Source organism: Carlito syrichta, unplaced genomic scaffold (genome assembly GCF_000164805.1).
Source record: "Carlito syrichta isolate Samal-C Ts95f unplaced genomic scaffold, Tarsius_syrichta-2.0.1 Scaffold115766, whole genome shotgun sequence".
In the NCBI taxonomy this organism is placed as follows: domain Eukaryota; kingdom Metazoa; phylum Chordata; class Mammalia; order Primates; family Tarsiidae; genus Carlito; species Carlito syrichta.
This window is the reverse complement of record NW_007059862.1, coordinates 64971-92637: the sequence shown is the minus strand read 5'-3', so window position 1 is coordinate 92637 and position 27667 is coordinate 64971. Positions and strand designations below refer to the sequence as shown.

Below are 27667 nucleotides of genomic sequence, written 5' to 3'. Positions count from 1 at the left end.
AACCGCACGAAGGCCCGAACGCCAGAAAGCGGTGTACTGGGGGCCGTCACTGTTGCAGGCTACACAGTTGTTCTCAAACTCTGCTGTACGCTAGAATCTCCCAGGAACGTGAAGAACCACAGCGGACAGAAGACAGGCACAGCGGCTCAGATGAATGTGGTGTGAAGCTGCTCAGAAGGCCAGGGCGGGAGGACTGTTTGGGCCCAGGAGGTAGAGATCAGCCTAGGCAGCAGAGCAAGACCCCATCTCAAGACATGCACAGTAAGCCCCTGAAGCCTGAGGCCCAGGTCCAGCGACTCTAACTGGTCTAGGGTGGGACTTGGCTACTGGGGTTTTGCAGAGCTCCCCAGATGACACTAATATGAAGCTAAGTTCAGGAACTCTGGTCTACCCCCGTAGGTGTGGCCTTTTCTGAGGTACTGCAGCGGTCACATTTATGAAGTATAAGTGCCAAGGTTGAAATTCAGCTGTGATCCAAATTACCCCTACCTATGGAGAAGAGGGAAATCACGAGGACTGTCTGTGCATGTGTGTGCTTGCTGTGACTGTGACTTGAGACTGTTTCCTCCAAGGACTTACCCGGTCTCCTCCCGCTCCCTCAATACTGATTTTAAACATCTCCACCAAATGCCAAGAGCAGGCCCAGAAAGGAAACATTCCAAAATGAGAGGGTGGCCTTTCTCAGGTGGTTCCACTTTTTGTCTTATGCTTTTTGACATTTCCTCTGTTTTTCTTCAGCAAACGTGTAGTTTTGTGCTTTCAGAAAATGTGTTTGTAAAACAATACATTGGCAGGAGTCGGAGGCCAGGCTGGGCGACACAGTGAGACTCCATCTACAAAAAATACAAAAATTAGTGCGGCGTGGTGGCACCTGTAGTCCCACCTACTGGGTGAGCTGAGGTGGGAGGATCCCTTGAGCCCAGGAGTTGGAGGCTGCAGAGAGCTATGAGTGCACTCCAGCCTGGGGGCAGAGCAAGACCCCGTTCTCTAAACAGAACCACAACACAGTAAGTTAGGCAAAACACAGGGCTGGGAACAACAGGGTTTCCTACACCACATCTGTCCCTAGCTCTTGCTGACAGTCCCCGGCGCTATCCCCTAGCAGCAATCACAGCCCCGACGGCTCCTCAGACCCCTTCTAGAGCTTATTCGCCCAGCGACGAGCACCCAAAAGCTCCTCTTGGCTGCTTCTCTGCTTTGTGCAAGGATGTTCCAGTCCGGGAGTCACTCGGTCGTCTTCAGATAGTCCAGTTTTCTCCTTGGTTTTCTCCTACTTACGTCTCCATCCCGAGTTAAGGACACGCCACCACAGAGTGGCAAAAGCCACGGCTCCAGGCCCTAGGGGAGACAACTGCTACTGGAGCCGCAGGCAGCCTGGGACGGCCTTGACACCGCAGGCCTGGGGCCGTTGGGACAGAAGGCAGCCTTTCTGCACAACCCGAGTGTCAAATGCCAACCAGACGCGGTTCCGCTGCTGCATTAGCCGTCTGCGCCACCCACGAGGCCACCAACTGCAGGTAAAAGGTCTGCTGGGTGGCGCGGCTTTCGCGAGCGCATCCCGGCCATGCAAGCCCGCTCGACCAGGTAGGTGATGGCCGCCGCGCAGAGGAGCTCCTGACATTCGTCCGGTGGCCGCCACCGCGCCCCTCCCCGCCCGGCGCGTCTCCACGGGCAGCCGTCTGCGGGGTCGGCCGGCTGGGCTGGGCCCTGCCAGGCCCTCGCGCCCAGCTGGCCCCACCTGAGGGGGTTACCAGCCGCCCGGGCCCTTCGCCCCGCCCGGCAGCCAGAGGGCGCCCTGGTCCAGCCGGCTCCGCCCCCCGGGGCCTGACTTCCGGGATGCTCGAGGCGAGGCGAGCGCGTAAGACGTAGTGCGCCTGCGCAAGTGCCGACCCGCGCCTGCGCGTGGCAAGCTGCGCCGCCTTCACCGGACATAACGGTCCGCGCGCGACTCCTCGAGCCGGAAGTGGAGGCGAGCCGTCGCGGGGCGTGCCGGCCTTGGTCCACGCCCGGCTGTCCCCGCGGTCTTCGCCCCCGCCGTCGCCGTCGCCGCCCTCGGCAGCCGCCGAAGCCTCCCGCAGCCGCCATGTCCGCCAGCGCCGTCTACGTGCTGGACCTGAAGGGCAAGGTACTGCGGGCTACCACCCTCTCCGTTGCCAGGCAGCTGGCGGGGCCTTTCCCCAAGGGATCCACCCTGTTGCTAGGTAACCGGCCCGGTGCCCCACCCTGGTGTTAGGCCTCACCTGAGAGCCCCGCCCCGTCGCTGGGTCGCCGGGTGGGGGTCTCCGTCTGCTCGCCCCGCCCTGTCTCTGAGTCGCCGGGTGGGGGTCTCCCTCTGCTCGCCCCGCCCAGTCGCTGGGTCGCAGGGCCGGAGTCTCCCTCTGCTCGCTTCGCCCTGTCCGAGTCGCCGGGCGGGGGTCTCCCTCTGCTCGCCTCCCCCCGTCGCTGGGGTGCCGGGCTGGAGTCTCCGTCTGCTCGCCCCGCCCTGTCGCTGGATAGCCCGGCGGGGGTCTCTGTCTACACGCCCCGCCCTGCCCTAGGTGATGCGGTGGGCGACAGCCCCGCCCCTTTCTCTCTCTCAGCAGGCGGCCTGGGAGTCGGGCTGGGCGCCCGCGGCTGCAACCCTGGGCCAGGGGTTCCGGCTTGGCTGGCATAGGGCGCCCTTGGGCCAGTCCCGCCGTCCTGGTGCAGCAGCTCCTGTTTACTCTGCACTTTCTCCCCGTAGCAATTGCTCAAGGTCCATTGGGACATTGAGTTTCAAGGGTCATGCGAGGGAGTGGCTAGAGCCCGTTCGACACAGGGAGACCCTGAGGCATGGAGAAGGGAAGCAGCTTGCCCAAGATCCTGCTGCTCACAGAAGCGGCAGGTCTAGGACGGCCGTCCTGTGTGGTCGGTTCGGCTGGTGTGTGCAGAACCCCTTCTCAGGGCCAGACAGGATGCTGCAGCAGGGCAACTTGCTCAGCCATCCTGGAGCTCAGGCAGGTGGAGCAGGGGCAGTCCACCTCTGCTGGTGGTGAGAGGGGGAACCTCAGGGGGGCCGCACGTCTACTGGAGGCACACCCAGACGTCCTTCCTAGGGTGTCTGAGAACGTCAAGGGGGACCATCCACGCCCACCCTGGTTGGAGGTTGCTGACTGTGGCCTCTTGCGTGTGGAGGCAACAGGAACCACCCAGTAATGCAAAAGAGCCCAGCAGTGGCCAGCAGAGGAGCAGACATGGGTATTGGTCCAGATGGGGTGGAACAATCGACCAGGGACATGAAAAGTGAGGGGCAGCCGCCCTCCCGCCCAGTCCCAGTCCCTGAGAGGAGCCTGCCAGGTTCTGTCCAGTGTCAGCAGGCTGAGCCTGTGCCGGGCTCTCTTGCCCAGCCTCTCAGAGGCTCACTGGGGCCTGGTGGGCGTGTGACCCGCATAGCAGGACTCTGGCTTCCACCTCCCCAAGGTGCCAGTGGTGCCTGTACTGGCTTGTCCATTCTTCAACAAACATTTCACAGGAATGTACACACCCCTCCCTTCCCCGTCTGAGGGCGTCCCTTGGTGCTGACCAAGCTCAAGACCCAGCTCTGCTGCTCAGCACACAGCCTTGGGCACACACCTTCTTCCCTCCAGGCCCCCTTCCCTCACTGACCAGCAGAGGCTTTGCGGGGCCATCGGGCCCCCATGCTCCCAACAGTCCACAGTCCTTATCCACACAGGCTGCTCTCTTTAGCTGAGATCGCTGGAGGCAGCGGTGGTACCAGAAGCTGGGTCTGGCACCGCAAGGGCAGGCAGGACAGTTCAGTTGCTTGACCTTGCCTTTGGCCGGCCAGTGGGCGGTGGGGGGGGTGGCCACAAAAGGGTCCCTGCAGGAGTGACCATGTGACAGGCGGCGTCCCTGTGGGTGCGAGGGCTAGCAGACTGAAAGCCCTGGGTAGTGCTGGACCTGGAGGAAGGTGTCTGGCAGGAGAGGTAAGGGGCCGCGTGAGCTCAGAATGGAGGTGGCCGCTGTGGGAGCTGGGACCAGACCTGCCTGTGAGACCATAGGCGCCCTCCTTCCTCCTCAGCCGTGAACCCCTCGTTCCCACCCACAGCCCTGTGTTTCCAGAACGCCTCCCAAGCAGCTGGTCAGGAGGGAGGTGATGGTATTGAGAGCCCATGACCAGGTGTGTCTGCCTCTGGTTCCCCACCACCTGTCCAGCCACCTCCTGTCCAACACTGCCCTAGCTTCCAGGGCCCAGTGTCTCTGTCTCTCCTCATCTGCTGGCTCTTCCTCTGCCCTCCCTGTGGCCATGAGCTGTGTGGGCCTAGGCCCAGGCGGGCTTCCCTCGATGCCCTCTTTCTGTGGACTTTCATGGGGGCGGTGGGCAGCAACCCCCAAATGTGTTGTCCAGAGGCCCCACGAGCCCAGCGTTCCCCGGTGACCTCTGTGCATTCCTGCTCAGCATCTGCCTGGGAGGCGTGGTGTGTCCAGCCCTTTCCCCTCACCCACAGCTCCGCACAAATGGGAGGAGGTGCTGTCTTGCCAAGGCCGGAGAATCAGAAGAGCTGGGCGGGCATCTGGGCCAGGAGCTGCACGAGCAGAGGTCCCAAGGCAGGACTGGTTTGGGCGCAGAGGCTGAGACCAGGCTGACTGAGACGCTGGAGCCGTGAGGAGCTGGGCCGTGTGGGTCCTGTGCACTGTGAACGGGCTTGGCTGTGTTCTCAGTTGGAGAGGCTGGAGGTGCAGCTTCTGCAGGGAAGACCCCAGGCTTCTGTGGAAGAAGATCCAGCCCAACCTGTGAGGAAGGACCTGGGGTCAGAGCGACAGCAGGGGTAGGGCTGTCGCTTCAGCACGCTGCCTGCCAGGCCACGAAGGGCAGACCAGGAAAGGAAGGGTCACATGTATGTGTGCATCCACGCACAGACACGTGTATCCAGGCACACACACACACACCTCCTGTCCCAAAGAGTAAAGGCAAGTGTGCGTGAAAGGAGGGGATCTGAGGCTGGCGCTGCCTGGAAGCCGGTGGTGGCTGTGCAGGCAGGGCCCTGCCCACTTCGTACCTTTGGGGACGATGTTATATGGAGCGAGCCGCACTCATACTGGGTGTGTGCCTGGAGAGATCGGCCGTGTGACCCCAGGAGGCATAGCCACACGCTCCGTCTCCCAGAGCTCCCTCACAGCCCCAGGCTTTCCTGCTGGTCCCTAGGCAGCCAGGTGTGCTGTTCACACATGATCCATGGTCCCCTGTAAGTGCAGTGACACATGATGGGCCCTCCTCTGTCTGTGTCACTCCATGCTGTGACTGCAGCGCGTCCCCGTATGAGCATCCCTTGTGGTGTGCATGCACTCCCCTTGCTCTGTCCACCTGTGGGAGGACTTCGTGTCACCTGTAGTCCAGGCTGCTTAAACTAAATCTGCTGTGAATGCCCACGTAGGAGTCTCGGTGGGGATGTGTGCCGTCGTTTCTCTTGGGTGCATAACTGGGAGGGGAGCGGCTGGGTTATGTGCTCACTCTGGGTTTAACTGATTGAGCACCTGCCAGACTTCTCCAGCAGGTGTCCCGTTTTCTGCTCCCGTCAGCAGCGGGTGGGGGTTCCGATGCTGTGCATCCTGACTCTGAGCTCTGAAAGAGACCAGGAGGCCTCTCTTCAGGCCACAGCTGGAGCCTACTAAAACGAGCCCTGGAAGGAGGTGGGCGCCCCAAAGCAGGCAAAGATCAGGACAGGCGAGCGCGGAAAGGCGCTGGGAAGGCCTGCGTCGAGAACCTGAGGGGCGTCGCGCACCCCAGCACCTCTGAGCGGGTCAGCCCTGGGCCCTTGCCCCTGAGCCCTCCCAGCCACCCTGTGAGAACTGCCCTGCCTGTGGACACTCGCTTGGGGTCACGCTCCTGAGGAACGCCCTGGGTGATGGCGCCCAGAATGGCCTGGGGTCCTGCCCTTTCGTGGCCAGAGCAGTGATCGGGGTCCCCCGGAGGGAGGCAGGCGGGCGCATCTCACCCAGGTATCCCGGTTGTGGAACTCGAAACGAAGCACCTCTGCTTCCTTCCTCCGCAGGTGCTCATCTGTAGGAACTACCGCGGCGATGTGGACATGTCGGAGGTGGAGCACTTCATGCCCATCCTGATGGAGAAGGAGGAGGAGGGCATGCTGTCGCCCATCCTGGCCCACGGAGGCGTCCGCTTCATGTGGATCAAGCACAACAACCTGTACTGTATCCTTCTGCCCGGCTTGCTCCCTGGGGTCCCACGTGGGCGTGCCCGTGCGGGCTGGCTTGGGCTCAGCGGGGTGTCAGGTGCAGCCTGCCCTCCTGGAGCTCCGAGCCGCCTGAGGAGATGGTGGGGAGCGCACGGCGGCCTACGGGTCGGGTGTGAGGAGCAGGCATGACAGGCATCCCGGTTGACCTAGGCCCCTGGAAGGGAGGGGACATCCCAGGGGAGCCCGGGAAGGCCGGCTTTGCTGGCCACGGGGCAGGCGGGTACTGGGCCTGGGCAGAAACTCCTTCCTGAAGCTGCAAGGGCAGCTGGAACCCAGAGGGTGTGCAGGGTCACAGCCTTGAGGGCCCTCGAGGGGTCAGCAGTGTCACAGCAGGGTCACAGCCTTGAGGGCCCTCATCTCGTGTGCTGCAACGTCTTCAGAGGCCTTCAGGCAGTTTTGCGTTTTCTGGAGACCTCTGACTGCCAAGTGGGGAACAGACTGCAGGGGCGGGAGTGAACACAGGGCAGAGAGCAGGCAGGGCCCACGTCCAGGTAGAGGAACGGTGGCCTGAACCACAGAGGCTGGCAGCTGGAGAAGGGGAGACTCCTCATGCCCCGCCTGGGCCGCGGAGCCCTGCCCTCCTGTCCTTGGGCCGTGTGGAGACCTGCCCACACCAGTTTCCATCCACGAGGTCCGACTGGCCGCCCGCTCCAGGCACGTACTGGCGCCCACGCTCCTGTGGGAAGGGCCTGGCTTGTGGCAGACGGCCCCTCGGTCTCGCAAGACCATGGCCTTGCTGAAGACCGCATGGCCAGTTGGCGGTTCGTGCACACTGCACCCAGCAGGCCCAGGCTCTGTGTCCCTTCCTCTGTCCTCAGAGATACTTGCGACTTGCCACTGTGGTGCGGCCCTGGCCAGAGCGTCCTCTGTGAGCCTTTGGAAGTGCGGGTTCCCCAGCCCACTCAGCCCTGCCCGTCAGGCTCCACACTGTAGCAAGATCATCCTGGTGACTGCATGTGCTTGCCCATGTGGGCTGTGCTGGCCCCAGGGCCCTTGCCTGGCTCCCTGCGGCACGCCTTTCTACAGGCTTCCCTCCTTCTGGAAGGTGGCCTGTGACCCAGGGTTTGGCTGCCTTGGAAGCTGCCCTGGGTCCAGGCCATGGCCTGGGATCTGAGCGCCATGGGAGCTGTGGGACGCGAGTCCGCTGGGCCCCACCCTCCGCATGTGGCCGCCACCCCTGAGTGCTGGGTGCCCCTGTGTCTCTTGCCCTTGGGGGCCGCCAGCCCCTCTGCAGGCCTGTGCTTGGACCTCCTCAGTCCTCCTCACGTGGCCCTGCCTGCTCTCTGCGCTGTGTTCACTCCTCAGTCCCCGGCTGGGTCCCCGGCTCTCTTGCTGGGTGACAGTGTCCAGCCAGCCCTACCTGGGAAGGGCTGAGGTATCCGGTGCTCTCCTGCAAAGCCCCAGGGGCAGGCACGTTACCGAGGTGGCGGAGGGAGGCCAACGCTGCTTCGGCTGGGCTTCTGTCCCTTCCTGGGCTGTGTGCTGTGCAAGGATGAGGCCCTCCCTCCTGGAGCTCACGGACAGGCCCATGAACCAGGTGGTGCAGACGTGATGAGAAGGGCGTCAGGGCACGTGCACAGGCCTGCAGAGGGGCCGGCCTTCCTGGTGGCTGGAGGTCCCCAAGGGCAAGGGACGCAGGGGGCACCCAGCACACGTGAGCCTCAGGCAGGGCCTGGCCCTGACGGGAGGGAGAGCCCAAGCTGGGACCGCTGCACACATCTCCTGTGTTGGATTTTTCTCGAGAACTGTGTGCAACAGCACACAGTCTTCTCCAGAGGCTGCTTCAGGGCCAGGCTCTTCTGTTCCCAAAGCAAAAAAGGGCCCGGTACTTCCTGCCTGGGACCTGGACTCGGCAGGGGAGAAGCAGGCTCTGGGGAAACAGGGCCCGTGTCCTGCAGCCGCTCCTGGGCCAAGGCCCCTTCTCCCACGCAGGTCCCCACTCAGCAGTCACCTGCACCCCTTGACTCTACCAAGGAGCGGTCCCTGGGGTACACGACGGCTGCATCTAGGCCTGGCTCCACCAGGAGCTCCTGACACGTGGGCCTAGCAGACCATGGGAGTGGTCTAGGGAGGCACTGAGCCCCCGTGGGTTGAGGGCCCCTCCATGGTCAGGATCTGCAGGGTGGCGACCCTGGCCTCTCAGGCTCCTTAACTGTGGCCACCGTGCAGTGGTTGCCACATCCAAGAAGAATGCGTGTGTGTCGCTGGTGTTTTCCTTCCTCTACAAGGTGGTGCAGGTGGGTCTTGCTTGAGGGCCACAGGGCAGGGGCGGGGCTGGTGGTTGTCTGGGCTCATTTCATGCCATCCAGGTGAGAGTTGCAGCATCCCCAGGCAGCTCTGTACTGGGCCCCTAGGGGTGGGAGCAGGGAGCCCCGGACCCTGCTGTGAGCCTTGTTGCTCCCCACCCTGATGAGGAGAGGGGTGTGAGCAGGAGAAGGGGGCGAAGAGCGGAGTATGCCCGGATCCCGGGAGGACAGGCCGGCCCAGCTGCTGTGGAAGGGTCTCTGGGGACCAGCTAATGGGGCAGGGAGGTAGGGTAACCAGCAGGGGCAGAACTAGACTTGGCTCACAATCCCTTGGGGCACTGAGGGCATAGACACCAGGGCCCACCTTGGAGAAAGCTGACACACCAGGCCCAGGATAACACAGAGATGAGACAAAGCACGGGCAAAGGCCCTGGGGCAGGAGTGTGCATAGTGCAGTCAGAGAGCCCAGTGTGCCTGGGGCAGAGTGGGACTGAGATCAGCAAGGCAGGAGGGGCTGCCTCTCGGAACAGGACCAGGGACCACATCCGGCGAGAGGCAGCCGAGGCTGTAAGACTGACAAGACATGGCTCAGTCTAAAGCAGCCCCGCCGGTGCTGAGTGGAGAAGGTGCTTGAGGGTGGCAAGGGGGCCAGCAAGGGGCTGCAGACTTCTGGGAGAGAACTGTGAGACTGGGCCAAGGCTGGCTGGGGTGAGGAAGGGGCTTGGGAACCAGGAGAGCTTCCGTGCCGCTGGAGCAACCTGAACAGCGCTGGCGAGCAGGGGCAGGCCTGGCGGCGAGCGTCTGGGCAGGCCCCGCGCGTGTCTGAGGGCGCGTGTCTGAGATGCGTGTCTGAGCGCCTGAGGGCTCTCCTGGGCTGGCGGGCTGGGATGGCAAGTCGGCGTGGGTGGGGCAGCTCCTCGTGGAGCGCAGGGCGTCTCCCTCCACTGTGTGCTCTGCGGAGCCCCTTTGTCTTGGGGGTCCCTTTTCAAGCCCCAGAACTTTGCGTGAGACAGGGAAGTGTGTCTGCGCCTGCTGCTCTCCAGCCTGGCCGCCCAGCAGGGCCGAAGGCTGCCCGGCCCTCACCGAGTCGTCCCCGACCAGAGGCAAGGGGTGACCATACAGCCGGAATGAAGGGACACTCAGGAGGGGCCCCGGCGGGGAGGAAGGCGACAGGGTTGGTGGGGCTTCTGAGCGGGCCTCAGGACCCACCCCGTCAGTCCCATCCCGGAGACAGTGCTGCCGCCTCGGGCCTCACCCCCCCCACCCGACCATGTCCCACCCTCAGGTGTTCTCAGAGTATTTCAAGGAGCTGGAGGAAGAGAGCATCCGGGACAACTTCGTCATCATCTACGAGCTGCTGGATGAGCTCATGGACTTTGGCTACCCCCAGACCACAGACAGCAAGATCCTGCAGGAGTGAGTGGGCCCCAGTATGTGTGTGTGCCCTCCGTGGCCCTCCTGTCTGGCTGTGTGCAGGGTTAGGGTTTCTCTCGTGGCTCTGATCCTTCCCACTCAGACCCCGCATGACACAGGCGTCCTCCAGTTGTGGGGTCTTCCTCCTCCATGTGGATACGCCAGATCTGCTGGGGAGTTGCCTGTGTCACGAAAGAGCCTGCGATCAAGATCCTCCCCCTTGAGGCTCCTGCCCTTCAGATGATGGCCAGCGCATCCTGGGAGTGGGCGAAGCCCTTCCTGGGGCTGGCCCGTGGGGAGCACCTGACCTCCACCCGGTTCACGCACTCCACGTTTGCTGGAGCCGTACCTGTGTCCCTCACCACTGTGGGACCTGGCCACTGGCCACCTGTGGTGCCTGCCCAGCCTGGACATGTGGCTGCTGACACCCCCTTCCCATGCTCCTCCCCGGCACTGTCTCCTTGCCCCAGCGAGCACTTTGGACCTGCTGTAACCAGAGTCTGTGGCTCTGGGAGCTGCTGTGACACCTTGCGCTGAGCAGCCCCGGTGAGGGCAGAGGCAACCGTCTCAGCGCCGGATCCAGGGGCCGCTTTCAGATCAGGACCCCACCCCGCCGGGACATTGGGGCCGGCAGCTGTGGCCCCGGGGCAGGTGCCGCCTCCATAACCGTGAGCGTGGCCCCACAGGTACATCACCCAGGAGGGCCACAAGCTGGAAACAGGGGCTCCACGGCCCCCGGCCACCGTCACCAATGCCGTGTCCTGGCGGTCCGAGGGCATCAAGTACCGGAAGAACGAAGTGTTCTTGGATGTCATCGAGTCCGTCAACCTCTTGGTAGGCCTTCTTTGTTTCCTCCTGTTCGTAGAATTTTATCTTCTCCACCATAGATGTAAGCACACTTCAACTTTTAAAACTGCAAAGCCCTGGGTTCCATGGGATGGCTGGCCTGTAGGCCGCTCACTGAAATGTGAGCTTGTTTTACCTTTATTAGCTTTTTTCTGATTGGAAATCAATACATGCACTTAAAAAAAAGCAGTATACGAAAGTTAGAAAGTGAAGACCGCCCCCCTCAGAGCTATTCATTGCAAGCCTCCTGGGCCTCAATTCTGTAGATTCACAAAGGAGTGCTCACAAGGTGTGGTTCTCCTGCAACTTGTTTTTGTTTTTTGTTTTTGAGCATCGTTTTACTGTTTATTTTATGTTTGGTTTATTCTTTAATTCATTTTCTTTCCTTTTTTTTGAGTTGGAGTCTCACTCTGTCCCCCAGGCTGGAGTGCAGTGGCACGCTCATGGCCACCGCAGCCTCGACCTGCTGGGCTCAGGTGATCCTTCCACCTCAGCCTTCCCAGGCTGGAACTACAGGTGCATGCCACCACATTCAGTTGTTTGTTTTTTTTTTTTTAACTTTTCTGTAGACATGAGGTCTTGCCAAGTTGCCCAGGCTGGTCTCAAATCCCTGGGCTCTGGCAGTCCTCCCACCTCCACCTTCCAAAGTGCTGAGAAAACAGGTGTGAGCCACTGCACCCAGCCTAATTTTATTCTTTAAACTATGAGTAAGGTCGACTTTTTAGAATGAATTTAAGCACTTGTTCAGATTTGTGTCCCCATCACCATGACCAGGATGCAGAAGCTCCTCACCTCCCTTGTGCTGCCCTTTCATGGTTCCCAGCCCTGGCAACCACCAGTCTGTTCCCCATCACTGCCGTTTTGTCTTTTGCAGTTGTCCTGTGAATGGCGTTGTATGACACTGTGGTCAGCTTTTCACGGTTGTCGCATGAATGGTGTCTGACACTATAATTGTCGTTTCGAGGCTGTCGTGTGAATGGCATCGTGCCTGCTTGACCTCTTGGCTTCTTTCACTCAGCATGAGGCCTTTGAGAGTCATCCCCGTTGCCATGTGTATGGAAAGCTCGGTTCCTTTTGTGTTTATTTAGGTTTTCCTTATGTTCTGAACCACAGTTTGTTTACCATTCACTCACTGAAGGACATTTGGGTTGTTTTCCAGTGTGGGACAGTTATGAATAGAGTTGCTGTACACGTTTTGTGTCCAGGTTTGTGTGTGGACATAAGTTTTCATTTCTCTAGGGTAAATTCCCAGGAGTGGGATGGCTGGGTCACACGGTAAGTGTCTGTTTAACTTTATAAGAACCTGCTGATCATGACGTTTTGCACTTTCCCCAGCAGTGGATGAGAGGTCCGGCATCTCTGCAGCCTTGGGTGGTGTTCACTGCTGCCCTTCCCATGGGTGTGGGGCAGCATCTCAGCGTAGTCTTAGTTTGCATTTCCCGAGTGGCTAACGATGCTGGACATCTTTGCTGTGCTTTTTGTCATCTGAGTATCCTCTTTGGAGAAGTATCTGTGTCTTTTGAGCATTTTTAAATTGGGTTGTTTGTTTTCTTAAAGCTGGGCTTTGACAGTTCTTTGTATGTTCCAGAAATAAGTCCTTTGTCAGATGTGTGATTTGCAAATATTTTCTCACAATCTTTAGTTCTCTTTCTATTATCCTAGCAATGTCTTTCAAAGAGTGTGAAAAGGCTTTCATTTTTATGAAATCCAGTGATCAGATTTTTTCTTCTTGGTTGTGCTTTTGGTGCTGTGAAACCTAAGTCATTGCCAAACCCAAGGTGATAGAGACCTACATTTTTTCCAAAAGTTTTATAGTCTTAATTTAGATCTGCAATCGGTTTTGAGTTAAATTTCATATACAATGTGAAGTTTATATTCTTTTTTTTTCCTTCTTCCTTGAATTGCTTTGCACTTTTGTTGAAACTAATTGGCCATATTTGGTGGATCTATTTTTGGATGTTATTCTGTTCCATTAATCTGTACACATGTATCTTTTCTTTCTCCAGTACTACCGTGTCTTGATTTCTATAGTTTTATTGTAAAACTGAAAATCAGATAGTGGGATTCTTCCAGCATTCTTTCTTGAAATGATTTTAGCTATTTTAGTTCCTTTGTGTAGAATTTTAGGATCAGCTTGTCTATATCTACAGAAATTCTACTGGGATTTTAATTGGTATTCTGTTAACTCTATAGATCAATTTGGGAAGAATTGAGATTTTTACTCTATCAAGGTTCCCAGTTGATGAGCATAATGATATACATATGTCATCTTTGATTCTTTCATCAGTGTTTTGTAGTTTTTACCTTGTACATGTATTGTTAGATTTATACCTAAGCATATCATTTTTTGAAGCTGTTGTAAATTGTATACTTTTAAACTTCAATTTCCAATTGGGCATCACTAAGGTATAAAAATACAACTGATATTTGTGTACTGGTGTGGTGTCCTGCAACCTTGATAAACTCACTTATTCAAGAAGTGTTGTTTAGATTTCTTGGGACTTCTACAGAGATGAGTTGGCTGTGAATAGAGACAGTTTCTTCCTTTCTGATCTTTATTCTTTTATCTCTCTTTCTTAGCTTCTTACCTTACTAACACTTCCAGTACAGTGTTGAATGCAAGTGAGAGTGGTCATTCTTGCCTTGTTCCTGATCTTAGAGAGAAGGTATTCAGTTTCTCACCATCAAGTAGGTTGTCCTGTGGGTTATTGTAGGTGTCCTTTTTCACATTGAGGATGTTCCCTTTTATTGCTAGTTTGTCCTTTCTCACATTGAGCAAGTGCCCTTTCATTGCTAGTTTGCTGAACATTTTTTATCATGAATGTTGTATTTTGTTAAATGTATTTCCTGCATCAGTTGATATGATCACATGGGTTTTCTTCTTTAGGTCGTTAGTATGGTAGATTTCCACTGACTGCTGTCTAATTATTGAGCCAACCTTGCATTCCTGGAATAAACTCCAGTTGGCCATGATGTATTAGTATTTTATATAAATTATCACTTGTGTGAAGCTTGGGACCAGAAATGTTTAGATTTCAGATTTTGGAATATTTGTGTATGCATAATAAGATATCTTGGGGAAGGAAATTGAGTCTAAATACAAAATATATTTATGTTTCATGTACACCGTGTGCACATAACTTGAAGATGATGCTATTTTCCCCTTGGATGTGCTGAATAAACTCTGAACTATACACCTGAATTTTGACTGCAGCCTATTACATGAGCTCAGGTGTGGGATTTTCCACTTGTTGGGTTATGTCAGTGCTCAAAAAGTGTCTGATTTTGGAGCATTTCAGATTTTGAATTTTCAGATTAGGGATGCTTGACCTGTGTTCATTTTTTGTATTGGTGGACTTTATTTGCTAATATTTTGTTGGGGATGTTTTCATTTATATTCATATTGGCCTGTAATTTTTTTTTTCTTTTGTATAATGTTTTTGTCCGGGTTTGGTATAAAGGTACTAGAGTTTATTAAATGAATGAGGAAGTGTTCCCCACTCTTCCGCTTTCTGGAAGACATTGTATGGAATTGATGTTAATTTGTCTCTAAGGTTTTGTTAGAATTCACCAGTGGAACTATCTGAGCCTGGAAAATTTTTTAAGAATATTATTAACTACAAGTGTCATTTTGTTTAATGATGATAGAATTACTCAGGTTTTCTATTTTATCTTGGATGAGTTTTGTTAGTTTGTGGGTTTAAGAAAAAAAATTGGCCCATTTCGTATAAGTTGTTGAGCTTATATGCATAGTGTTTTTTATAGTATTCCCTTATTATCTTTTTTTTTTTTTTTTTTTTTGAGTTGGAGTCTAACTCTGTTGCCCAGGCTGGAGTGCAGTAGCACACTCACGGCCACCCCAGCATCAACCTGCTGGTCTCTGGCGATCCTTTCCCCTCAGCCTTCCAAGTAGCTGGAACTATAGGCACGTGCTAGCATGCCCAGCTAATTTTTTGATTTATTGTAGAGACAAGGTCTTGCCAAGGTGCCCAGGCTGGTCTCAAACCTGCAGGCTCAGGCATTCCACTTGCCTCGACCTCCCAAAGTGCTGGGATTACAAGCTGAACCACTGAACCCAGCCCTTTATTATCTTTTTAATGTCTGTAGGGTCTATAGTGATATCATCTCTTTCGTTCTTGATACTAGTTATTTGTATCTTTCTTTTTCCTCTGTCAGTCTTATGAAAGGTTACTTTTTATCTTTTTGAGTCAGAGTCTCACTCTGTCGCCCAGACTGTGGAGGGCAGTGGCACACTCATGGCCACTGCAGTCTCAACCTGCTGGGCTCAAGCGATCTCTCTGTCTCAGCCTCCCGAGCAGCTGGAAGTACAGATGCACACTACCACATCTGGCTAGTTTTTGTGATTTATTGTAGAGGCGAAGTCTCACCAAGTTGCCCAGGCTGGTCTCGAATCCCCGGGCTCAGGTAGTCCTCTCGCCTCGGCCTCCCAAAGTGCTAGGATTACAGGCTGAGCCACCATGCCTGGCTGAAAGGTTGATGTTATTGATTTTTTTTTTTTAAACAAAGAATCAGCTTTTGATTTCTCAGTAGCTTTTCTGTTTCAATTCCATTGTTTCTACTTTCATCTCTGTGGTTTCCTGCTCTTTGATTTGGATTCATTTGCTCTTCTCTTTCTAGTTTTTAAGTAAAGCTGAAGATACCAATTTGAAACCTTTCTTTTTATAGTATAAACACTCCACTTATAATTACGAGTTGCCCATGTCTTTGGTTCACACACTTTGAAGCTCTGCTCTTTGGTACAAATGCACCTAGGATTCTTGTGTCCTCTTGTGTCCCCTTTTGTTATCATGTGATATCCCTCTTTATTCTGAAAATTTCTTTTTTGCTCTGAAATATACTTTGATGTTGATATTGTCACCCAGTGTTCTGATCTCGTCTTGCCTTGCCTGGTATATGTTTCTCTGTCCTTTTATTTCTTTCCACTCTTTTACTTTCAGCCCACCTATATCATGCTTGAAGTGAGTTTAATGAAGACGTCATCTGAGGGGGACCAAAAAGACCTGGAATTTATTTATTACAAATTATGTATTTCTTCTTACATGTTCAAACTTCAGTCGCCTTCAAAGTTCTCGCCGTCTGATGCGGTACACCTATGAGATTCTTTTTCCACTATGCAAAACAGTTTTTGAACTTGTTGATTTTGATGTCTTTTGGTGTTTATGCTGCCTTTTTGTTTCATTTTTTTCCACGTCAGCAAAACATTTCCCTTTGAGGACATTTTTCATCTGAGAAAACAAAGTTGCTTGGGGCAGGATCTGGTGAGCAGAGTGGATGGGGCACGGGGTCATACCGTCTTTGGTCAAAAGCTGCTGAACGCTCAGCACAGCGTGAGCGGCTTGTTTGTGTCAATCACGCATCATGAAATTGGCAAACACACTGAAAAAATCTCTTAAAAACATTCCCTGAAGCCGAATGCAGCCTCTCACAACAGCGCTAGCTGGTGCATGGATGTCAGTGAGTTCCTAGAACGCTAAGCTAGTGGGGGAAGCCTGTACTACAAGGAACCCACCCTCCAAAAAAATCTTTTGGGGTCCCCTCTGTTTAATTGGATTATTTTTGTTCCATTCTGATAGTCTGTGTCTTCTAATTGATGTGTTTAGACCATTTATATTCATCATAACTGTTCATTTGTTTTTGTTATTTGTTCTCTGCTTTTTTCTCCTCTGTTTTTCCTTCCTTTTCCTCTCTTTCTGTGGGCTATATGAACATTTTTAGTATTCCATTTTTGTTTATTGTGATTTTGGCTGTATCTTTTTGTATAGTTTTTTTTTGTGTGGTTGGTTGCTGCATACTTAACTTTTCACAGTCTACTTGGAATCAATATCTTACCTCTTTGTGCTAGTGCTGTCCTGTATATCATGTGTACATAACATTAAAAACCCCACCAGGCAGTGTTAAAATTTTGTTTTCTATTGTGTGGGGGCATTTTTTGTTTTGTTTTGTTTTTTTGAGTTGGAGTCTCACTCTGTCACCCAGGCTGGGGCTGGGGCTCAGGCGATCCTTCTGCCTCAGACTTCCAAGTAGCTGGAACTACAGGTGCATGCCACCATGCCCAACTATTTTTTTTCTTTCTTTCTTTTTTTTTTTTGACAAAGCAGAATTTATTGAGAGGACAGAAAAGCTCCCACAGTGGGAGGGGACCCAAAGGAGTTACCCATTTTTTGATTTCTTGTAGAGACGAGGCCTCGCCAAGTTGCCCAGGCTGATCTTAAACTCATGGGCTCAGGCAATCCTCTCACTTTGGCCTCTCAAAGTGCTGGGGTGACAGGCATGAGCCACTGTACCCAGCCTCAATTGTCAAACACACTGTAAAGAATGCAAGAGGAGCCGAGCTTGGTGGCTCAGCCTGTAATCCCACACCTTGGGAGCCTGAGTTGAGTGGATTGCCTGAGTCCGCGGGTTCAAGACCCGCCTGAACAACTTGGTGAGACCTCATCTCTACAATAAAACAAAAAATTAGCCGGGCGTGATAGTGCGCGCCTATAGTTCCAGCTACTTGGAAGGCCGGAACCCAGCAGGTCGAGGCTGCGGTGGCCGGGAGCGGCCACTGCACTGCAGTCTGGGCGACAGAGCGAGACTCCAACTAAAAAAAAAAAGAATGCAAGAGGAAATAGTCTGCCATATTTACCCAGATAGTTACCATTTCTGTTGCTCTCCCTTCAGTCCTGATTTTCTAGATTTCTGGTATCATTTCCATTTCACCTGGAAAGTTCTCTCTGCTGTTCTTGTGGAGCAGGTCTGCTGGCTACACACTCCTTTGGTTTCCCTTCATCTGAGAATGTCTTCATGTCTCACCTCCCTTCCCGAAGGGTGCTCTTGCTATACAGCAGAAACCTGGGTCGGCGGCCTTCTTTTGAGAGTGCCGTGCTGCTTCCAGCGTGACATTTCAGATGGGAAGCCCACCGTCACTCAGTTCTCATCCCCACAGGGGCCATGTGTTATCCCTGGCTGCTTTCCAGAGCTTTCTCTGCCTTTGGTTTTCAGCAGTTAGATCATAATGTGCTAAGTATGGAGATCTGTGTATCTGCTGTTGGGTGTGTTCCGCTTCTTGAATCTGTGGTTATATCTTTCACCATCCCCAAACAGGTTTTTGTAATCTAACTCTTCTTCTTTTCCTGCTAGACTCCAGTGGTGTGAATGTTAGACTTGTTATTGTTCTATGTGTCCTCAGGGATTCTGTCTTTTCTTGTCTCTGTTGTTCAAATTGGTTAATTTCTGTTGATCTGTCTTCAAGCTCACCAGTTCCCTGGCTCTTTCCTGCACTGTCTCCATTCTACTGTTGAGTCTGTCCAGCAAGGTTATTTTGGATATTTTATGTTTCAGTTCTAAAATTTCTCTATTTGATCATTCTTCATATTGTCTGTTTCTTTGCTGAGACTTTCTATTTCAACATCCGTTGCAAGTGTGTTTGCAGTTGTATTTGTTTGTTTGTTTGTTTATTACCAACCAAGAAGAAGCTCTGGTGCAGTTTTCATGATAGCTGTTTAAAATCTTTGTCAGACAGCCCCAGCATCTGTGTGGTGTTTGATATCTGTTGATTGTATTTTCACATGTGAGTTGAAATTCTCATGGTTCTTCACATGCTGAGTAATTTGGAGTCTTTTAGTATTATGTGAGAAGAGTCTAGGTCTTATTTAAATCATAGGGTACATGTCGACATTTTTGTTTTAGCTGTCCTGATCTGGTTGGATTCCGGCCACAGATTCCAACCCTAGCCTGGGGGCCGTGAGCACCGGGCAGTGTTCACCGCCTTTGTGCAGGCCCCATCCTCATCAGCCTGGAGTGTGCACCGCCCTTGGCTAGTCTGGGACGGGGTGGTTAGAACTCAGAGTCTTTGTAAGGCAGAGTGTGGTCCGTGGGTGAGGTCCACACATGTCTGCTGCTGGAGCCTTCTGGAGATGTAGACGATGCCGTGGCTGGCCTTCCTGAGGGCGTCGCCGAGGCCCGTGCTTTCTGGTTTCTGGGTGCTGTTCTGCTTCTGTGGCCAAAACCCGTGGCTGTAGACGTCACTCTGTGTTGCATGTCTGCCGCTGGGCCCACCCAGCGTGGAAGGAGGAGAGGAGGACCAGGTGGAAGAATGACAGAGCCACCAGGGTTGCTGCACCCTCAGGACAGCAGCCAACACAGGGCAGCCTGGGCATGGGGCGCAACAGAGCACGGGGTGCTGGGGGACATGAAGCCCCTTCCCCAGGAGCCAGGCTAGGGGCTTCCCGGCCCCGTCTGCTCTACAGGGCGGATGGTTCCTTCCTGGCCCAGGGTCTTCCTGCAGCCACCCCGGCCTTCTGCCGTCTTCCCAGCCGCTGCGTGGCAGAGGAAAGGGATGCACGTCACCTGCCCCCGGGCCTGGGCCTGCTTTCCCTTGGGCCCAGCCACGGTGTGTTGCCGGGGTGTGCCGGGTCTGTCCATCTCGGGCAGTGCCGAGGTGAGTGTCCTGCTCGACTCAGACCTGTGCTGGGGCCACTCCTGCCGGGTCGGGACCTCTGGGTCGAAGGCTGCAGCATGCAGAGCTCCCTCCCGGGAGTCTTCCCGCACGCTGCTTGTTTCTCAAGCAGCGGGAGACAGGCCCTCACCGGCCACTTCCCCTCCTGCTGGGGACCCTGGTCTGCACTGTTTGCGCAGCCCAGAACATGACGCCTGGCTTATGGGCACCTTGGGTGGAGAAGCGAATCTGGGGAGTGGCTTCTAGCACTGAGCGTGACACCCCGAGGGAGCTGGGACAGTCACGGCACTACCCAGGCCCTGCCAGAGGAACCCCACCCCACAGTCAGCACCGGAGGCTCAGAAGCCACTTCTCAGTCTGCTTGCAGAGCAGGTGTCTGCGCTGGCATCCGCCTGCCAGCTCCCATCGTCTGGGTGCCGCCATACCCTTGGCAGTACACCTGCAGCCCTAGGAGCTGGTTACGCCCCACCGAGAGGGCTGCCTGCCCTGGCCACTCCCCTAGGCCGAGGGTAGCCTCGTGGCCAGGGGGCTTTTCCATTCTGCTTCCCAGGCCTCCCTCTCCAGCTATGTGGCCTTGCACATTTGTCACAGCTGACCCCAGAGAGGGGGACCCAGGGGACCCAGACCATCACAGTCATGTGGAGGGACTTAGGCAGGTGACATCCCCACATGGGCTCCACATGCCTCAAGCCTGCCACACGGATGCTGTCCAGTGCTGGACACGGCCTTAAGCAGCTCCTCACAGCCTCACCAGCAGGGATGGACACAAGGCAGCCATCGGGCCAGTGGGATCAGGGAGCGACCTGTGGGCCGGGAACAGCTGAGGCCGGCATGACCGGAGTTGCATGAGCCAGGGACAACAGGAGGTGGGCCGAGGTGGCAGAGCCAGATCTGTGGGCCGTGGGCAGCCACACGCCCATCTAGCTACCACACACTCAGTGCCCCAGCCCTCCGTGTCCCTCAGGCCCGGGGTGCAGCCTCCATCGTCCAGCAGTGCTTTCTGGATGCTCCTGTTGAACACGGCACTGATATTCCAGTCCCTGGACTGACTTCTCTGCAGGCAGGAAACCTGTACCCATATCACCACACTGGGACTGGTGTGTCCCAGGGCGTCCAACTTGGTGACCCTCAGCTCGCTCATTGGTGTGGACATGGCCTTGTGCAGCATGGCGGTGAGGGATGGTGGCCAGGGCTGTGGCCCCAGCACTTCCTTCGCTGGCCATGTAGCTTCCCCTCTGTGCCTCAGTCTCCTCATCTCTAAAGTAGGCCCACGGAGAGGTGCTGCCACCTCTTGGCGCATGTGGACTGGTGGGAGGTCAGGATGTCACGCTGGTATGACTGAGTTGTGCCTTCGGGTCACTCTGGTTTCCAGGGTGGGTATAGCCCCTCAGGTGGCCCCAAGCCGCATCCCAGCACCTGTGTGTGGCAGGGCCTGGGGCGCAGAAAGCACTCAGTCAGTGCCAGCCTGAGACTGGGCTAGGGCGACTGTTATTTTGGACCAAGGGTTCTGGGCTTGAGGGCAGCCCTGGGAAGCAGGGAGGGGTCAGGGCTCAGCCAGCTCTCCTTTCACAAGCCTGAGGGCTTGAGGGGCCAGCGGCCTCCCTGCAAGGCCAAGAGGAGAGACACACTTCAAGAAATGAGTCTGGCCCAGTCTGCAAGAGTCCAGCCCAGCTGGTGGGTGAGCAGGGACTGAGAAGTCCTGGCCGGGGCCAACCAAGCCCATGGCCCCTCAGGGCAGGCTTCCTGGGCCTTCCTGGAGGGAGGGCAGGGGGCAGGAGAAGGAGCCCCTCGCAGGGCGTTCCAGGCGCCCTTCACTGCCCAGTGTGGCCCGAGGGTGGGGCCCACAGAACCGCCTCAGTGTCCACAGGGTCCCAGCGTGAAGGCTGGCTGGGGCAGGGACCGGGACCCTCAGCCCGGTGTGGGCAGGCGTGGGGAGGCCTGAGCCGCAGCGGGGCACCCAGCTTAGAGGGTGCAGAGGAGGGAGAAGGACCTGGAGCTGAGGCCAGCGTGAGGAGGGGCGGCCAGGAGGGTCGGGCCACGGGCGGGACAGTCCTGGTGCGGAGGGGCCTGCCCTCATGCCCCCCCGCCACCCCCAGGTCAGCGCCAACGGCAACGTGCTGCGCAGCGAGATCGTGGGCTCCATCAAGATGCGGGTGTTCCTGTCCGGCATGCCCGAGCTGCGCCTGGGCCTCAACGACAAGGTCCTCTTCGACAACACAGGCCGTGAGTAACCGTGGCCGGGGGGCCTCGTGGGCGCGTGGGCTCCAGCCGGAGGGATCTGTGCCCAAGACAGCTGTGGTGGTCCCTGGGCACAGCGGCCAGGATAGCAGGCGTCTCCAGGTCAGGCCCCCTGGCACCCACACCACACAGCCAGCTTGCACCCTGCCCCGTGCTGTCTCGGCAGGAGCGTGGCTGCCAGGGCCAGGGCAGGCCTTCGTCTCCCCTCGCCTCGGCCCTGAGCTGAGGCCACAGGGCGGTCAGCCCTGGCCTGGCTGGTGGCACTTTCAGGGCAGGCAGAGCGGGAGCAGGGCCGGCCTAGGGCTCTGCAGCCTGCGCCCCAGCCATCACAGCCCCCCCCGGGAGGGGGTGCAGCGGCCTAGGCACGCCTTTACCCACCAGGGCAGCGTCCCCCAGTCCATGTGGCCCCGCAGCAGGTGGGAAACCGAGAGAGGAACTGGGACCTAAGGGTTCCCTCCTCGGCCGCACCCACTGAGTGCTTGGCAGCCCTGGGCCGGCCACTCGGGAGTCGGTGAGGACCAGGGCCCCAGCGGTGAGGAACTGCAGGGCTTGTCTTGGAACCAGCCCCCTTGGCACCGTGACCTGGGAGCCCCCAGTGTGTGGCTGGGCCCGGCTGGTGGCAGCACTGCCCAGGCACCCAGAGGGCCAGGTCTGCCCCCCACAGGTGGCAAAAGCAAGTCCGTGGAGCTGGAGGACGTGAAGTTCCACCAGTGTGTGCGGCTGTCGCGCTTCGAGAACGACCGCACCATCTCCTTCATCCCCCCCGACGGCGAGTTCGAGCTCATGTCCTACCGCCTCAACACCCACGTGAGCGCCGCCCTCCCTCTGCCCTCAGTGTCTCGAGTCCCTGGGAGGAGGCCAGGGCCGGCACAGCGGCCCCCCACACCCAGACTCCACCACTGGCCCAGCTCCACGGAGACCGAGGGTGTGGTGTCCACACGCTGAGGGGACACCGTCCCATGGCTGCCACTGTCCCCAGGCAGCCCCCAGACCCGCCCCCCTTTGCACTTGCACAGCGGCCCTTGACCTGGGCTTGGCTTCAGCTCTAGCCTGACGCTGGCCTCTGGGGATGTGGTACCTTGCCCTGGGTGGCGGTGGCCCCCGTGGAACGCAGGCGGGTGTGACCGCCATTTCTGCCCTCTGCCAGGTGAAGCCCCTGATATGGATCGAGTCCGTGATCGAGAAGCACTCCCACAGCCGCATCGAGTACATGATCAAGGTGGGCCTTCTCGGCGTCTGGGCGGCCTGTGGCTGCCCTCCAGCTGCTGTGCTAGGCTCAGGCGCCAAGCAGCCTGGGCCCCGCCGTGTCGCCAGGCATCCAGGAGGGCTCCCCAGAGTGGCTGCCCGCTCCTCCCTCTGCAGCCCCATCCATCCCCAGTGGCCCTGGGAACACAGACGTTGACCCAGCGGGCCGAGCCTGGACCGGAGGGAGGGGTGGGAGCCCACAGGCCAAGGGGACAGCAGGCGGAGACGGAGCCTTTGAAGTCAGGCTTTGGGAGAGTCAAGGCGGAGACCAGGGTGGGCAGGGGCGCGAGGATCTCAGGCCCGGCGGGACTGGTCCGTCTCAACGTGCAGCTTCACCCGCAGGCCAAAAGCCAGTTCAAGCGGCGGTCGACTGCCAACAACGTGGAGATCCACATCCCAGTGCCCAACGATGCCGACTCGCCGAAGTTCAAGACCACTGTGGGCAGTGTCAAGTGGGTTCCTGAGAACAGCGAGATTGTGTGGTCCATCAAGTCTTTTCCAGTGAGTGCCACTCAGGGGGCGGTTTGAGACAAGCCGGGCCCCGCCGTCTCCCCCATCCTGGGCCTTCTGGCCGGGCTGGAGGGAGTGTGATGGAGAGCTGGGGACCAGACGGTCGTGGGGCTCCTCGGCTGCCGCCTCTCCCTGTTGGTGGACCAGCCTGCCACCCACACAGGCCCCTCGTGTCTCCAGTGCTGTGGGGGAGGTGGTGGCCTGGTTCTGGACTCCCCCCGCCCACATGGCAGGGGCCCTTGACTGAGGGCACAGAGAGGCCAGTTCTGGTTGGCCAGGGTCCTCCCCAAGGCAAACTCAGAGTCGACCTCCTGGAGGGCACCTGCTGCCTTAAGGAGCAAGCCGTGCAGCTTCCGGAAGTGGCGCTGGCTCCGGGAAGTCCAGCCTCTCACAACCCGGGCCTCTCGGTGCTGGTGTGGCTGCCCAGCCGTGTTATGGGCCAGGGCCTAGGTAGGGACTGGGGACGGTGTGGCTCTGGGTGACCTCCGGTGGTCACTGGTTTCCATGTTTTCCATCTTTCTGGACCCCAGAGGGCCTGGGGACATCCTGAACTGAAGAAGCTGGAAGGGTAGCCCTTCAGGGGCCTGGAAGATGCCATCAGTGCTCTCCCTCTCCCTCAGAGTGGTGTGGTCGCGTTACCGGTTGGAGAGCTAGAACGGCCCCTGTGCACGGGCCTGGCCTGCCAGTGCGTCCCGTGTGCCTCTTCCTCTGCGCTGTGTGATCCCCTTATCTTTGGTTCAAGTTTGCTAGCACAAGTACCTGAGGCATGGTGTTTCTCTGAGCTCTGCCTCAGCCACACAGCCGTAGATTCTGGCATGTAATGTCCGACGTGTTATTTTCTAGAACTTCGATCATGGAATAGAGAGGGTTTGTTTTGCTCATTTCCTGGCGGAAGGGCCTTTTTGCTTTACACTTTCTCCTTACCCTGTAGATGTGGTGCCCTGAGGGCAGGAAATGTCAAGGAGCTGTTGGTACTGTGTAGAGTTTACCGACTTGTCCTTTGTGCACTAGTGAACGTCAGTGTCTGTAAATATCCCGCATGTACTTGAGAAGCTGATACGGCCTCCGTGGTATATGGGCCAAGGAATTCCACACGTGTGCCTGTGGGGAAGGCCGTGGCCCGAACAGAGCTGGCCCCCCTCTGGTTCTCAGGCCTCACATCCAGGCTGCCTCTGCTTCTCTTCATGTGTCTGTAGCATCTCATTTATAGCAGCTGCTGCCATGTTAGTTGGTGCATGAATACTTGTAACTGTTGCATCTTCCCTGTGGCTTGTGGGATCGCGCTAGTACTGCAGCCCACCCCACATGACATAGCCCTGCCCTGTCTTGTGGCCTGCCTGTCCCCACTGGCACCGCCTTCCTCGCTGCATCTGCAGCTGGAGTTGGCCTGATCTCCGAGCCTGCCTGGACCCTGCCCGGCTGATGTGAGATGTGAGCCCTCAGCTCCACAGGAGGGGCGTGCGGGCATGCCATGCCCAGGGGGCTGCTGCCCCACATCTTGCTCGGTCTCCAGGGAGACCTGGGCTTCTGGTCTGCTGTTGTCACTCATGCTGATGACAGGCGGGTTTCCTCCTGTGGGCCTGCTTGGCTGTTGCTGTCCTCATGTTCCTCTCCCCTCACTTCCCAGAGCCTTTACTCTGCGCATGTTACAGGCAGAGGCCTCTCTCTAGAGCTGGCCCTGGTGGCGACGGGCAGAGCCTGGGTGCTGGGGGTTCTGGCACCCAGGAGCCGCTCTCTGCCCACAGCTCTGGGGAGGAGCAGCCCGAGGCCCTAGGGATCAAAGCTATGGCCAGAGCTGCTCCCTCCATTTCCTAGTTTGAGACCGGGTACTCCTTGAGTCAGGGAGAGGTGGCAGTTATGCCAGGCCTTGGTTCCCATTCTTCCTGGCCTCTTGGCCCCCATTCTGGCCACTGCCCAACTCCCGGGGCTAGAGCCACACCTCCTCCAGGAGCAGGACCCAAGCCAGCCTGGCAGGCCCTCAGCCTCTATGTGTGTTTCCTCTCCCTGTTCACGGGCCCCTCTCTGATGTGTCTTTTCTTTCACTTACTGTCCTGGGGTCGGCACGCAGGCTGTTTGCCGGGACCTCGGGCCTGGGGACGTGGCCCCTGGTCCAGTCCTGGGGCGGCCCTCATCGTGACACCGCTGCTGTCATGACGCACTCTCCAACCCGTGTCTCCCTATCCCCAGGCCAGTCTGTCTACTCAGTCAGGCGTGGGGAGAGTGTTACAGGAGCTGGGCAGCCCCTGACCTTGCCAGGAGGGGATCAGGGACAGGCTGGCAGCCTGGTGGGCTCGGGAGGCCGCTGGCCGGGCCGGGCCGGCTGACCAGCTCTCCGTGTGCTTCCAGGGTGGCAAGGAGTACCTGATGCGGGCCCATTTTGGCCTGCCTAGTGTGGAGGCTGAAGACAAGGAGGGCAAGCCTCCCATCAGTGTCAGGTTCGAGATCCCCTACTTCACCACTTCTGGCATCCAGGTAGGTCTGGCCCATGGGGCCCAGGGCGATGGGCAGACCAGGCCTCTAGGGGCACACGGCATCCTAGCCGGGAAGGAGGAGGGTGCCAGCCAGCCCCGGGAACGCTCGGCAGCCCCAGGGTGTTGAGGAGTTGGGTCCCTGCCGGCCGCTAACACGGGCTCAGGCTCATGTGCCCCAAGGCCAGTGTCGAGGCTGTGCTGTCGCCTCCCATGAGGGTTGATTTCCGAGCACCTCCTCGAAAGCCTGCAGGCAGTAGGGGCCTGCAGAAAACCAGAGGCCTGCTGGGCCAAGCCATCTCCAGGGCCGTGGAAGGGCCCCAACCTGGAAGAACATGGCAGCCCCTTGCCATGCCCTCTAGAAGCACCATGCCCCTCCAGGCCCCGCCGCTCTCCCTCATGGTTTCCTGCCACCTGGGCCCACGGGGGGAGCACCTGGGGATGAGGGTGCTGATGCCCACAGGCTCAGGGCCTGTGCTCCTGCCCAGGTGCGCTACCTGAAGATCATTGAGAAGAGTGGCTACCAGGCCCTGCCCTGGGTGCGCTACATCACCCAGAACGGAGGTGAGTGGCCTGCCAGTGGGGCACGTGGGGTCCCAGAGGCCTGCAGGCCGGCCTCCCTGCTGGACCACAGCAAGCGTGATGCCTCCCTCCTTCTAGATTACCAGCTCCGGACGCAGTGAGGCCACGGACAGCGCCCAGCCGGCAGCACCAGAGACTCGCCTGCCAGGCCTTCTGCACAGAGGATGCTCCCTGGTCTCTGGCCACTCTCCCAGCCCCTGCCAAGGAGCCCCTCCATCTGCGGGCTGCCTGCCTGTGTGATGCTCGGCCCAGAAGCCCTGTTCCCCAGAGAGGCCATCCTGGGGGGATCTCACCTCTGTCCCCATGACAGGTTTGGGGCGGCATGAAACTCCCCTCGGGTGAAACGCGGCTCCTGTGCTGCTGGGCTCCCGGGTGCCAAGACGCTGGGCCACCCCCTGCCCTGCTGGCCGCCAGGCATCACGTTGCCATTCCCTCGAGCGTTACAGGCTTACGTCTTTGTTCGTTTGTGTCTGTTTGTGTCACCTTCACTGTCCCCATGTCCCGCCAGGTACCAGGGTGCTCAGGCAGCACTGAGGACAGGGCCTTGTTCTCCCGTCTTCCTCCCCAGCAGGGCTTCCAGGGCCCCGACGTGTGGGCCGTCACTGGTGCCTTGTGGGCCGTCACTGTGGCTCCCCGGAGGCTCGCCTGGACTGTCTGCCTCGCTGGTGGCTCCTTCCCAGCCCGCCCAGGCCACGACACGCTGTCACGTGGCCACATCAGTGTTACCCCCCCAGGGTGGGGACCCTCGAGGAACACTGGCTTCAGACTTCTTCCCGCCAAGGGTCCGGAGAGCTAGGGCCTGTGCCGTCTGCACCCAGGTCGTGTCACCACCCTCCCCGCCCGTGGTGTTCCTGTCGTGTTCCATTAAACTCGCCCCTTCAGCACTCACCTGCCTGGCCTCATGAGGCTCCACTCCTCCCAGGCAGGCAGCCACAGAAGCAGCAGGCTCACCTGGCTCTATCACGATCTTCCACGTGGCCCCACGAGGTGCTCCAGCTCCCAGCGCCGTGGCTGCTGGAAACCGAGAATGGGCAGGGTCAGGGCTGATGTCCATGCTGCACGGGGACTATGGAAGAGGGTGAGTGGGCAAGGCTTCCGCTGACCTGGGTGACAGCCCACATCCCCAGCAGCTTGTCCCCATCTCTCCAGCTGGTGGGCTTCTTCGGGGCATGGTCCTTGTCCCAGCAACCTCCCCTGTGTGCTCATTAGAAATGCAGTTGAGGGGCCCACTCTGACCTGCCGAGCTGGCCCAGGACGCCATCTGACACGCTCCTGGCAGTCCCTGCGTGTGTTGGTGCGTGGGTGCGCTGCCTGGTCTGCAGGGGACTTAGCACAAGGGCAGGAAGTGCCACCTGCACTCGGCTGCCCGACCCTCTGAGACTGGCCACTCTCTCCTGCCCCAGGGGCTTCATCCTCTTCCTCTGTGCCCCCCCCTAGTGTCTGGTG

The 27667-nt window shown here is 57.4% G+C and overlaps 1 protein-coding gene across 5 annotated transcripts; it reads left to right on the top strand.

The window, feature by feature from the left end:
- The first annotated feature begins 1916 nt into the window (after nt 1-1916).
- Nucleotides 1917-27109, top strand: AP1M1 (adaptor related protein complex 1 mu 1 subunit). Of its 5 annotated transcripts, XR_505375.2 has the most exons (14): nt 1917-2125; nt 6012-6168; nt 8382-8449; nt 9744-9874; nt 10558-10705; nt 11957-11992; nt 21275-21401; nt 22081-22223; nt 22564-22635; nt 23004-23162; nt 25518-25643; nt 26128-26203; nt 26300-26531; nt 26790-27109. XR_505375.2 is itself a non-coding variant. In XM_008073970.2 (13 exons), exons 1-13 carry the CDS (start codon nt 2084-2086, stop codon nt 26320-26322), a joined length of 1308 nt encoding a protein of 435 aa, XP_008072161.1. In that variant the 5' UTR covers nt 1917-2083; the 3' UTR covers nt 26323-27109. The 5 variants fall into 5 exon arrangements, 4 of the variants coding, with proteins under 4 accessions (XP_008072161.1, XP_021562367.1, XP_008072171.1 ...); XM_008073970.2 differs by having other exon boundaries at nt 26300-27109; XM_021706692.1 differs by lacking the exon at nt 11957-11992 and having other exon boundaries at nt 21275-21398; nt 22066-22223; nt 26300-27109.
- The last annotated feature ends 558 nt before the right edge of the window (nt 27110-27667 follow it).